This window comes from Nestor notabilis, unplaced genomic scaffold (assembly GCF_000696875.1).
Source record: "Nestor notabilis isolate BGI_N333 unplaced genomic scaffold, ASM69687v1 scaffold21939, whole genome shotgun sequence".
NCBI lineage: Eukaryota > Metazoa > Chordata > Aves > Psittaciformes > Psittacidae > Nestor > Nestor notabilis.
In genome coordinates, this window is record NW_009942688.1 from 1 (window position 1) to 14,001 (window position 14,001).

A 14,001-nucleotide genomic window follows, 5' to 3' on the forward strand; every position below is an offset into this window, starting at 1 on the left:
TAATAAATACAGTATTATTGTTAACAATAAATACAATTAATATTGTATAATAAATAGTGTTGATATGACACGGGAAGAAAAAACAAATAAATAACCTCCTTGAAATCTATTTCATAGACACGTAGAATCACAGAATGGTTTGGGTTGGAGAGGACCTTAGGTTCATCTAGTTCCAACCCTCCTGCCATGGGCAGGGGTGCCTCACACTAGACCATGTCACCCAAGGCTCTGTCCAACCTGGCCTTGAACACTGCCAGGGATGGAGCATTCACAACTATTTTGGGCAACCTGTTCCAGTGCCTCACCACCCTCACAGTAAAAAACTGCTTCCTTATATCTAATCTGAACTTCCCCTGTTTAAGTTTGAACCCATCACGCCTTGTCCTATCACTACCATACCTGATGAAGAGTCCCTCTCCAGCATCCTTGCGGATACATCAGATACTGGAAGGCTGCTATGAGGTCTCCATGCAGCCTTCTGGTCTCCAGAAAGTCCTAACTTTCTTAACCAGTCAGCTTTCAAGGTCCAAGCCTTTATTTTTGACCTCTAAACTAGAATAAATAAGCACTGCTAAGATTTCTCAATAATGAAGTTCAGAGAAAAGACTAAATCATCACTTTGGAACTAGATGATCTTAAGGTCCTTTCCAACCCTAATTATTCTATGATTCTATGAAGTCTGCTCCTTAGTGACACACAGCAAGCAAACACACAGTGCCACACAACAATCATTAAAAATGTGTCATACATTCTTTCCCATCTCTAGAAACTCCAGGATATGCCTTATTTTAATTCGGTTAGTTTAAAGTCACCTGTATCAGCAGAAACCTCAGCAAAGGCTGAACACATTCCTTAGAAACAGGATAAAGGCCTGTTAGTCCATGCTGAGCTGTGGCTAGCTGAGCCTCCACCACCTGACGTAATAGGTTGGAGGGATCTTGGGCAGCTTTGCCCTGCTGAAGTTGTGCTGGTGTGCAACAAGAAACTGCAAACCATTACAGAGAGACATTCCAGGGCTTCCTTTCTCTTCCATTGCATCGTGCTTTCCTGTACTCCTAGTCAGTCAGCTGCTGAGGGAAAAGTGAATACTGGGACTCTCACAAACTGCAGTCTCTAGAAACATAGTATCTACTATTCCAGAACTAGCTAGAGAAGAAAAAGCAATCTCCCTACCACATACACACATGGTATTGATATTTTGACTGGCAAAAGATACATGCTGTGCTTTGTCTGTGATGGATCAAGGCAAAAAGCTCTGTGCTAGGGTAAAAGCAAGCCAACTTCTGTGGTCTGAAAATCTGCTGAATACAGGTGTTACCTACAATGATTTGTTGATTTTTCATCAGTATTTTTTCCATTTTCTCCCTTTTTTCAGTGATTTAATCTCTGTGCATCACATAGACACTAGGTATCGGCAACATTTAATGGGACTTTTAATATCAAGTGAGCAAGTCAATGCATATGTGCAATCGGCAATATGCATTTATCTGACATGTATTTATTCTTTTCAGGTAACTGAAGATTAAACTGTTTGTGTCAAATCAACAACTCTATATTTCCCTTGGAATAAACCTAGCAACAAGGTAAACTTCTCTGTCCAGTTCTCCCAAAATGCCTCCAGCCTGACTGCTGGGAAAGCAGAGGAAACCTTAACAGTTGAACTTGGCCCCCTGTACATCTGCCAAGAAGGGCATCAGCTGCCTTTTCCTAAACTGGCAAAAGGTCATGCTGGACTGACATCACAAGAAGAGGTTTATATTCAGAGCTGATCTAAATCCATATTTTCAGGGAATGACAATTTTTCCACTTAAAACAGACTTCTAAGAACACAATAACTAAATCATGTAAGTCCAGAGCACAACAACAAGGAACACTGCAATGATTTATGAGACCCTCCAGCTCTGTAACAATTTTAATTGGTGAATCTCGAACATTTCCATAAAGTAGTATGAGTGTCTATACTCATTTTACAGGTAAGAAAAAGTCAACTCAGTAAGTCTGTGAGGGAGCGAAAACCCACAAACCTCCTAGTCCAATACTTTATGTGCCAGGAGATTCTGCCTGTGGTGTTATACTGTGTTATTAGCTATGGAGAGTCACGCTGTCATTCCATGAGAATGCAAAATGTAGGTTACCAAACTAGATGAAGACTAAACAGGAATCTGTTCTCTGCATCAGAACAATGGACTAGAAATTGTCTAGTTTTGGTATTTGCAATCTTATTTTGTAGCACGTGGCAAATCACACAGGGCAGCTGGATTCCCAACTGATTGCTCTAGCTGCAAGTCCCCAGTCATACATTATTTCTTAAACAAAGGTTTATATAAGAGCTATCACACATAAGCAGCTTCTCCTTAGAGTGAATAATTAAAAGTTCTTACCTATGAAGGGCAAGTCCAAGTCACATATTTCAAATACTAGTCACTAACATGGAGGTAGAATTACCTTTTTTATGAACAAACAAAAATTGCCACCAACCTCCCGCTCCCCTTTTCTGAAAAAAAAAAAAAAAAAAAAGAAAACACAAAACAAAACCAAAAACCCTTGAACAAAATACCGTTAGCAGTTTGAAATACGCAGTATTGCTCCTTACCTGCTGAAAGTCTCCAGTAGAAAAGCTAATAATAACTGTTGGAATCACCATGAAACAAGCATTATAGAAAAGGACACCATATTTCCCCAACTCCTGTGGAAAATGAAACATGGTGTTTGTAATTACAAGCTAATTGGGAACAAAATACTAAATATTACTCTGGCAATCTACTGTTAATCAGCAGACAAAACATGGTACATTTCAATTTAAAATACAAGCTTGTGACCCTTGGATTCAGTGTTTAGTACTGAGCTGTTTCCATTTCAGTCACTTTGTCTGTATGCTCAGGAGAGTATTACTGCTCTGCTGTACGTTGGACAGTTTCTATACAATACTAGCTAGTCAGAAACTTCCCAAGGCACTGGTCCAGAACTGCTTTGTATTAGACTCCCTGTAAGCCTCTGCGTGGCCAAGGGATTACCCACACCATCTACTGCATATCAAGCATGAAAGCATAGGTCTGGGTGGCTCCCTGAGGCAAGCATAACAAAAATTAATGAAGTCTGACTCCTAGACGGAGCATCCGCAACCACTGGTAACTGATGTACCTTCAAGTAACTTGAGGCATGCCATACATCCTATTGGTTAACTTGCCTGACAAAAGGCAGAAGATTAGGGGAATGAAAAAGCAGCCTTCCTTTCTTCCAGATTCAGCCATGCTACTTAGCAAATCTCTCCAGCTTCTCTCTTGCTTTAAAATGAAACCCTGTATTCTGCAGAAAACTGTGAGGCTGTTAAGTGCTTCTTGCAAAGAAACATGCAGAGACTGGACTCTGCGTGACTCTTGAGATTATTAAAAGGTATATATTTTCACACACTGAACCACAAAAGTCAAGTGACAAAACCTTCATCCAGAATCTCTAGGACTGCTCTTTGCTACGTCTTGACACATTTTAATGGCACTGTATTTGAAGAGTAGCCTGTTCAATGTTTACATAAAGTATAATGTATCAAGGTATCATCTAATTCTTTCAAATAGCTGGGTTTGGTAGACTTGCTATTAGATAGCTAAAAAAGATGGTAGTTTCTGCAGTTATTGACTCAAACTGGACAGGTCTCTGTTCCTACCCGAAAGATTATTTTACATAAACCTCACTAAAAGTGTGTTTCTATTCAAAAAATCATCTTCCTTTGATGTATAGAGCAAGTTTACTGCTGTTCTGAATGCATTTATCAACTGAAGTATGAAAGCAAATTAAACCAATTATTAGTTCCTAACTGTATGTTCATGGTCATATCATAGGCAACCCACTGTAATGGTACTGTCATAATGTTAAACTCAACCTAATCACCCCACAGTTACCTTTGGATCAATTTTCTGCTTTGTGTAAACTCCGTTTGCTGCTGTGAAGATATCATTTAGCAATACGAAGGTGTAACCCTCCAGATTAAAAGACAGATCAGACCTGGGAAAGAAATATTACATTGCAAATAAGCAAACAGTATACAATGCATTGCAATTATTTGTTCACTTAAAAAAATACTGTAAATGAGGAAATGCAAATCCTGACAAATCCAGCAAGTCATAGGTTGTGCTTCGAGCCTTCTTTGTAAGTCAAAGTACTTTACATTTCTTCAGTCACAGGACCATCATAAATGAGTCATCAGAGAGTTCCCAGTACTCAGCATAGAAGTATTAGGAAGTGTTCAGTTTTCATTCTGTGAAAAATTCCACCTGTCTCAATCCTGACAACTTGTCCAATTATTACTGAGCATACTTAGGTATTTCTTCTAACACAAGAAGTAGCTAGGGTAAAACTACTAGTTTTCTTACAGGTAAACCAGATGTATTGTCATCCTTTCTGTTTTGACTAGTCACCTCATGTATATAGAGTAATTCACTTAATAAGACATGGCTCCCATCCGAGTCACATCACATGGAAATTAGAACCTTTGTACACAGCAAAGCCCAGAAATAAAAAATAACTTTACATTTCCAGGTCAGTAAAGGAATATTCAAACAGAAAGAAAACAAATGAGACTGGCATACCAGTGGTTTATGAACTTTATCTAAAAGAAAAAGAAAAAAAAGACATTGCTTAATCCAAATACACTGCTACTAGGAAATAAAAGCAGCATTCTTCGCACAGTTTTAGCTTGCTTCATTTGTGATCCTGTAAACATGGAAAACCTAGAGGGGAAAAAAGAAGTACCCAAGTATTTCCAGCTGCAATTAAATTTTTCCCTTTGTATTCCTGCACCTCCCAGTGATGTCAGTAGAGAGATTTTCCAAACCAACTTAATCCAGAGTAACTGACCTCAATTTAGGTTTACTTGGCACAGAAAAAAATCCTCCTGTTGTCCCTCCTCTCACAACAGGACTTTGTATAACAAATGGAAACCTTACCCAGCTGCTATGAAGGCTCCAAGAATGATGGCAAATACGCTGACTACAATGCTCAGTGGATATCGTTTCCTGTAGACAAAAATTAAGACAGTTCACAGTTTCATTATTTGAAAAAGAGATTAAATGGCTGGCTGCCTGAAAAGTTTCAAAGCAATTAGTAATCAGAGAACATTTAACACAAGGGCGCAGTCATGATAACCTTACAGAAGCAATGTGATTGACCATGAGCCATGCTGTCAGACTTTGGCCCTGAGAACAGAGACTGAAAAAACATTGTGAGCATTCTGCTGCTAGATAATTTCAGAAGTAAAGATTAAAGGTTTAAAGTAACAACCCTGGAACAAACTGTAATTACTGTGTATTTGTATTCATAATGGATGTATTACAGTGTATTTCTGTAATCCAATAATGGAAAATCACTACACATCTCTCATGCAGTTTTTCACCTCACCTTTCTTGGGGAAGATGCTGTACAGCACATTGTCTGGGCTATTTTTCAAATAGATACTTGTTCTGAAATCAAACCGAAACCTTGTACTTGAAGGGGAAAGCATAGGAGCTTATAATATTCTTCACTATGTCTACAGCAGCACTGCCACAGAGTAGGAAAAAGCATAACATAAAACTATTCTGCTTCTTATATCTATATTACTTTACTTAGAAATGTCTTAATACTGCAGTGTGCCTTACAGACATTTGCCTTTGCTAGCCCCAGGTCTGAGCTGGCCTGTGAGAAAAGATCCATCAAAACAAAATGTACAGTGCTCTTGGAGAAATCCTGTGTGTCAAATGAGCATAGCTGAGGACCACTGTCCCAACAACAAAGCTATATGCTGTCTCTAGATATCTTAGGCTTTGATCATAGTGGCTCTTGACAGTAACAACCTAAATCTTGACTGCTTTTCAAATCCTGAGGTAATCCAGCATAGACTTTTTGGAGCTCTTTCATTTTCAGCTCTGAGGAACTACAATGCGGCAGCCTGTAGGAATACAGAATACAGCGTTCTGCTCCTAAACTTCCCTTAGGCTAGGATGTTGCTTGCATTAACACACCACATTGCTGCAGACCAGCTGGGAGCTGATGACAACCTCACTGACTCACATTTTCCTCACTTCCTCTTGAGAGTCCTCAGGCCAACAAGAGAAGACAGCAAGTTCTGCTTTTTCTGTGAGAACTTACAACTAGAAAAGAATCCCAGAGCATCCCCAAATATGCATCACATTGATCAACTGTTGCTTCAGTCAAAAGATGACAGCCTACCTGGAGCATTTGGAAAAGCTTTTCCCCTGATTGTCACTCTCATGGTGCCTGGTTCAGCTTCAGCTGACATATTTATATTCCTGTTCTTCCAAGTCAGTACAACTGAAACTAGTGATCTTAAGCTGCAATATCATATACTTCTTAATTTCTCATTAAAAATAATGTCTGAGTTGTGCTCTGCTTACATGATTCTTGTATAACAGTCAAGAGAATGAGCTGTGGAAATGAAAGCTATTTTTTTTCCCTGTATTCACTGAAATGCATGTATCTATGTCTTCAAAAAAAGCTACATAAATCCACTTTCTTTGCTTTTCTCTATTTGTCAGTAAAAATCAATATTCTGATGAGATGCCACAAGTAATCCATTTTATATGATCTAAAATAAAGGTATCTTAAATAAAAAATAAAAAAAAAAAACAAGGATCACCCAAGTATGATGATTTCCAGCAGTAAAGTAAGTGGAATGGTAAACTTCCTGAGCACAGTAAACATCGGCAAACTGTCAAAAAAAAAAACATAAAAATCCAAGCATAGCATCAGATTAACAGCATGTTTATGTTCTAATTCTTATCTAATTTTACCAATCAGAGGATAAAACCATTAGTCCAGCAATAAGCAACCAAAACAAATTCCCAGCCACTTAGCTTATATAAAAAAATGTCAGTCTGACACTAGAGTCAGATTAGATAACCAAATTATTGACAAATCACAAGATTTGCCAGTTTGTAAAACAATGTAACTGGCTATCTCCTAAAAGGTTCCTCTGCATCAGTGAAATGGAATATAAAAGCTATTTTCTACCTAGCACAGCCCTTATGTCCTGGGCAGAGTAAGTAAAAATTACTTTTGTTGTAAACTTAAAAGGACACACAATAATCCTGTCTCTGAAAACATGTAACAGAAATAAAATACAAAGCAAACGTGCTTAGCAAACAAGCTGTGCTTTCAAAAAAAGTAAAATTAATCCACAAGAAAAAAATCAGAGAAAGTAGGAAAGGTGGGATCAGCTGCAAGCACCAATAAACAGCTATTTTTGAACAACATACTGTTGTTCTACACATAGTCACTGGAAATAATTTGATAAATTCGGGTAAACACTTGCATCTGACACTTTGGAAATCTGACAGCATGGCCATATGGACCAATTAATTCCCTGTTTAAGATAACTTTTAGCAACTGCATTAATAAGCGATACAAATCCTAACACGGACTATAATCACTTTATGACAGGCATTTTGAAGTTATACATAAGATCATCTACACCTTAGAGATAACCCAAACAAGATGAAAAATTCTAAAATGTAAACAAATGTCACATAATATAGCAAAATGTGAATGGTAGAAACACTGCAGCCATTCTCACTTTTCTGTTGTAAAAATTAGTTATGAACAGTAAATCTAAAAGATGTCAGCCACAGGATGTCAGCCACTTATGTTTAAAGTAACCTCCTAACTTTTTCTTTTAAAATACAGTTAGGAAATGGGAAAGAAGAACCCATGATTCCAACTTTTACAGGATTTTTACCCCTTGCAAGAGAACAGGGTAAAATTGAAACAGTTTGCTTATATCTTCCATTTACCGTACCTGAGTTTGCTGGTACTTGATAATCCACTTATGTGGTTTCCAACATAAATCAGAGGCAGAGGAAACAACTGTGATAAAATTAAAAGCACAAGTCAGATTATTACGTTTTAAGCACTGTTAAGAAACTTTAATTGATAGAATTTGATAACTGTATTAATATCAGATGTACCTTCAGCGCGAAAGAGGGGTTTTTAAGGAAAAAAAAAACCCTGTACTGCAAACTGATCTGCAGCTCTTGCTCATGTGACAATTCAAACCCACAGCTTCGCTGTTTCATCAGGAGATTTGCAATCTACCTCTAATGAGACTTAGACTCCACTTAAAAATAAGTTTTAAATGGTTTTATTTGAATTACTTATAATCCTCTGGTTAATACCCATCATAACATTTGAATGTTAGGTATAAAGTAATATTAATAACAGTAGCTAAATCATAGAATCATAGAATAGTTAGGGTTGGCAAGGACCTTAAGATCCTCTAGTTCCACCCCCCCTGCCATGAGCAGGGACACCACCCACTAAACTATGTCGCCCAGGGCTCTGTCCAACCTGGCCTTGAACACCTCCAGGGTTGAAGCATTCACAACTTCCTTGGGCAACCTATTCCAGTGCCTCACCACCCTCACTGTGAAGAACTTCTTCCTTATATCTAACCTAAACTTCCCCTGTTTAAGTTTAAACCCATTACCCCTTGTCCTATCACTAGAGTCCCTAATGAAGAATCCCTCCCCATTATCCTTATAGCCCCCCTTCAGATACTGGAAGGCTGCTATGAGGTCTCCACGCAGCCTTCTCTTCTGCAGGCTGAACAGCCCCAACTTTCTCAGCCTGTCTTCGTAAGGGAGGTGCTCCAGCCCCCTTATCATCCTCTGGGCCCTCCTCTGGACTTGCTGCAGCAGCTCCATGTCCTTTTTATGTTGAGGACACCAGAACTGTACACAATACTCCAGGTGAGGTCTCATGAGAGCAGAGTAGAGGGGTAAATAAGCAAGAGGGCAGGTGAAATAAAAGAATGAATAAACTGTAAGTATGCTGTGCTTCTCTAGGTATTCCACATTAGTATGCCTGGCAGAAACATCATTTCATATCTACCCAGCAGATTATGTTAAGTGAGATAATAGAAAGGAAAAACAAAAGTATTTAGGGTAAATAAAACTTTACCTTTTCCAGCTTCTAGCATAATGAGACTGACTTGCACAGAAACATATGGGCCCTAACACAATACAGAGAAACAGAAAGCGATCTTTAAAGCCTTAAGGAAACGTGCAAGTGAGGCGTCCCTACACAATATTCAGCTGCAGCTCAAAGCTCTAAATTCTCTCACCACAGAAAAGCTGCAGGAGATTAAAACCAACCGAAGTAATCAGTGGGGACAAAGGTGGTGTGTACATCTAATCCCACTCACTATTAGTCAAATGGAGCTGAAACAGGAGAAAGACAAAACGTGTCCTCTATCCTAACGTGTAATAGCTGCTGTTGTTGTGCCTACGCATGCTCCAGGAGACACTCTTTGTTGGAGGCCATGCCCTCTCATACCATTGTGTGCTGGAAAAGCACACAGAGGAGTGGGCTGAATTTTTCTATGTTAACAATTCTGCATTTCTGTTACAGCAAAGAGGAGAGAAAAGTGGAGTAAAAGTTACCTACAGCTAACTAAAGTTAACTTTTAAGTGAAAGTAAACAGGATTATAAACAGGAGTATAAGTAACAATAAATATTCAGCCTGTCAACATAAGTTTGAAAAAAAAATTCTAATGCACTATCTTTTCTACAGATTTTTTAGAAAAAAATGTCTATTTCATTTATAGGATGAAAGCAAACCTGACATTACATTCTTTTTCCTCTGAAATCATCTGTTGTAAAGATAAAATTACAACATCAGAGATCAGTGAAACATTTACTTAGAAAGGGTCAAGCACTCCATAGCTTTGTCACTAAAAAAAGTACTTTGCTAATTTAAAACTCTAGCTGAAAGAACTGAGCGCATAAATCAGTCCTGGAGTGAAAAGCGATGATAATCTTAGTTTCAATGAAAGCAAAAGTTGTCAAAAGGATGAAAAGTCAGTCAGAGGGGGCTTTAGAAAGTAAAGAAATCAACAATGAGTAATCCAGCTGATTCACTGTGATTAGTCAGCACTCCAGCACTACAGGCAATATACAAGTCTACAGTGCTGCAGTGCTGACTGCTCCCAGCATATCCAGGGAAGTCTTGGAAAGAATAGATACTATTAGAACAAGGAAAACAGGTGCTGTATTTTTTTCAGTGTTTTTATGCTAAAGTGAAGGCAACAGCAAAGAAAGAGCATAGAGTAGTGCAACAGGCGGAGGTGGAGGGAAGAAACTTCTCAACATTGTTTATATGCAGAACTCAAAACTACCCACTGGAAAACCTTTTTCTTTCATATTTGGGAATAAATAAGGATTGTCCATTTTATAATTGGCCAACAATTTCAGTATGCATTAAGAATAAAAAGCATTCACAAACGGCTGCAAGACATTCATAGTAAACCTCATACTGATAGTACAAGATTCTGCAATGAAGATGCTGGCCTGAAAAGCTATAATATCTGAGCCCTGCAGCACAGCTGGGAGCTAACTCTATGTGTACCTCTGATCGAACACTGACCAATATCCTGCAACAAAAAATAAATGCACAGGCTTACGCATCGAAGTAAAGCTCCAGCAATATTACACATAGATGCAAAAATCTGCAAGGATCATTGCTGTAGTCATTTCAGATCCTAGCGCCCAGTCTGAGATAGTAAAAGATCATCTCGTATTTTCTCTGTCCTGCCTCTTCAGACCATGTATACCTTAGGTCTGCAGGATGGAGCTATCCCCTGTCTGCATTTTCAGTGAGCATTATTTTAGTCACTCCTATGGAACGTAAATCTTACATTTGGAGTCAACTGTTGTTCAGGTTTTTCGTCTATCACATACTCTCTTTCTATGGTTTTATCATATATCCCATTAAGATTTCCAAGCAGCCTTTCTTTCTTCATACTGTGATCAAAACTCTTTCTTAAACATGGGTCTCCCATTGATCCTACAGGGAACTCTATACACCCAGCAAAATACTTCAGGAATCTGAAAGATTTCATCAGCACCTTTTCCCATGTACTACATACGTAAATAGTACCAGATGTCTCTGCAAACAAAAGGCCAGAATACTGCAGTGAAATTAACATGGTCAAATCTAATATTAAATGAAACAAAGATATAAATAACACTTGACAAACAATGCATTTTGAATCTGTTGTTCTTTTATATCTTGTCTCCATAAGAAAGAATGCCAGTATAAGAGGTAACATTTTATTATTAGTATCAGGACCTATGTAATCCTTACCTTTAGAGGAATACTTTTGTCAAAATCAGGAAAGTTAACAATCTTATTTATTTTTGACACGTACAAGATAAGTATAGTGGCTGCCATCTAAACAAAGAGAAGTCATGTTAGAGCAAAACTGTCATGTATGAATGAAAGAACTGCTTCAAAAACAAAATCTTTACATGCATTTGACAAATGCTAGGTATTACGTATTTCTGTCAAAGAACAATACAGAATGCAATTAATAAACTGGAATAACTTTATTCTTATGAATTTGGCCAGCTATTTATTTAGAAGTACAATATAGACATATGTTTTACCAGCTTGACAAAATTAGTGGCACCCTGTAAAACAATGCATGCTGAGAAGAAGCTGAGAAAATAAAACAGGACAGGATCCCAGAATAGTGATGCTATTTTCACTGAGTGTTAGTTAGCCTGAGGAATCACTCCTGCAGGTTTTTTTTGGTAATGTGAAGCAGGGGTTGTGCATTGATCAGTCTGTTGACAACATGAGGAAGAAACAATAAGGATATGGACACGATGAAGGAGAATATCTGAGCAATCACACATCATAACTTAATGCTTGCCTCATAGATGAAAAAAAATTTAACATTTTTCTTATTCAAAAATACAATAATTGACTATCTAGAGGATGGGGTGGAGTCATGCTCTGCAGACTAAAGCATTATACCATATGCTGTGCACTTTACAAAATGTTTAGGGATGTCCTGGAAGGATCAGACAACAAAAAATGGAAATACTACTGAGTCTTAAGTTCTGCAATGAAACAAAGCTGTATCATTGCCATTAACATGATTTATTGCCACATTTTATATTCTTCGGTTTCCACTGAGACATCATCTGAGTGGTTCCTTGAGCAGATTAGATGCGTGAGAGTGTATCTCATCCTCCTACACTGACAAGACTTTACAAAACATTTTACTCCTCTCAGCACCAAGCAGCAGAGATGTCAGACTTGCAGTACCTTGTTTTCACCTCTTCCTCTCTATCCCTTGGCTTGTAACCTTAGCAGAAAGTAAGTCCTCTGTTTTAAATATATTTGCCTAAACTACACTTGCTCCTAGGCTCCATCTATACCAGTTATACCTCTGCAGTCATACATTCTTCTTTGTGGACCATGTACACAAACATTTGAACTTTGATTTTACTATGATGCCCACTAACAACAAAAATAACACACACACCAAAAAAAAAAAACAAAAAAACAAAAAAACAAACCAAAACAAACAAAAAAACCAAAACAAAAAACCAAACCCAAATTAAAAAAACAAAACAAACCAAACAAAAAAAAAAAACAAAACAAAAAAAAAAACCCACAATTCCCCCCTCAAAAAAAAAAAAAAAAACCAAACAAAAAAACCCAACCAAACAAAAAACCCCAGAAACCACATATTTCTGCTACAGTACTGTAAATCGCCCACAGATAAGTAAGGCAACGAAGAACCAAAATTGTGTGGTAGTCCTACTGGAAAACTGCTGGGAAAGGGGAGAGAAATTTATGACGAAATACATGATTTGTCCTATAAATAGAGGCAACATCTCTGCATAAAATTCACAAATGCTCAAGGAGTCTCATAGGATCTATGCACTTACTAGAACAAACACTGACAGTTTTGACAGCCAGATCTCTTAATTACTGAACTTTACAAGAGGAAATAAATGGCATTTCTAGTCCTTTACATGACTCTTCCCGGGCAGTATTTTTGACTTGAGTCTAAGGTTCCTTGATCTCACTGAAACAAATCACTCTTCCTTACTAATCCACCTGAGCCAGAAGACAAGCAGTGCAGTATAAGTGAGATTTCCCTCTCCTTAAATATATCTCTAAGCTAACATTAGTTTAATTTACAAAATAATAAGTACATTTAGTATGCTTTACTTGTGAACATACCTGTCCAATTCCAAGAAACATTGGTGATGGGAAGCTGAAAAACATAAACAAATATTTAATTCTGAGAAAAATAAAAATTTAGCACCAAAGCCAACAACTGGACATGTGGATGTCTGGCCTGTCCTTCAGAAGAGTTCATGAACTGCTACCTTTATTGGAGTCCTAACATTTTACTTCTGCTGCAGCAAAACACAAGCTGCATCCAAATAATATAGTATATGCACAGTTGATAAATTCTAAATTACTGATTCTTTTGGGGATATTTGTAAGTGAAATTAACAACACACTTGGAGAACTCTAACAATATATTATTTTTTGAGCATTCTCACGTACACATTGTACATCCTGAGATGGTGTACTAAATGAAATCTCTTCCACTTGCCCTAACTTAGAAGCTTATGTCCACAGCCCAAACACACTAGCAGTATGTTTTTGTGAAAATAAAGGTATCTAGGTAAATGCTGTAGAAGCATTTATTGTTTCTTTCAGCAGCTAAATTCTTGCCATATCCTCTCAGTTGTCTTTATTGGAAAGCACGGACACTTGAATATTAAGGAAGCAGAAACTTTAGCTGGACACCTGGGAAGCCTGAGTGCCTCCGTTGTATCCCCTAAATCTACGTAAAGTTAAAACCAATCAATGCATGACAGTAACTGCTAACTCTCTGTATGCATACTGAAATACAAGCGAAGAAGTTATTTATTAATGGTGGCTGCTTTATGCCACAACCAGCACTAGCTGGAGCCTCTCTGCCCAAAAACACTGGGTATCGAGGAGCTCCCTGACCACAACAGCTCCTGCTGTGGTCAGCATTTTGCTGGACTGCACCGTCAGGAATGTTTGCACACAAACCTGAATCCAGGGAGGCTAAGTAAAACCCATTTCATTCTCTGTGCACGTCTGCACTAAGAAATGCCTGAGGAGGATCCACATTCTAGGCAAGTGTTGTGATTTTTCATTATTAAGGCTCCTTA

General features: G+C 37.9%; 1 protein-coding gene across 1 annotated transcript; it reads right to left on the bottom strand.

Annotated features, from left to right (window-relative positions):
• Positions 1 to 2,593: 2,593 nt before the first annotated feature.
• SLC35D2 (solute carrier family 35 (UDP-GlcNAc/UDP-glucose transporter), member D2) lies at positions 2,594 to 13,061 on the bottom strand (the record flags this gene model as incomplete). The annotated part of the gene is made up of 7 exons (XM_010021528.1): positions 2,594 to 2,686; positions 3,897 to 3,999; positions 4,941 to 5,009; positions 6,629 to 6,700; positions 7,787 to 7,854; positions 11,132 to 11,218; positions 13,028 to 13,061. Coding segments are annotated over 7 exons (526 nt in total), but the record flags the coding sequence as incomplete, so codon positions are not given.
• Positions 13,062 to 14,001: the final 940 nt, after the last annotated feature.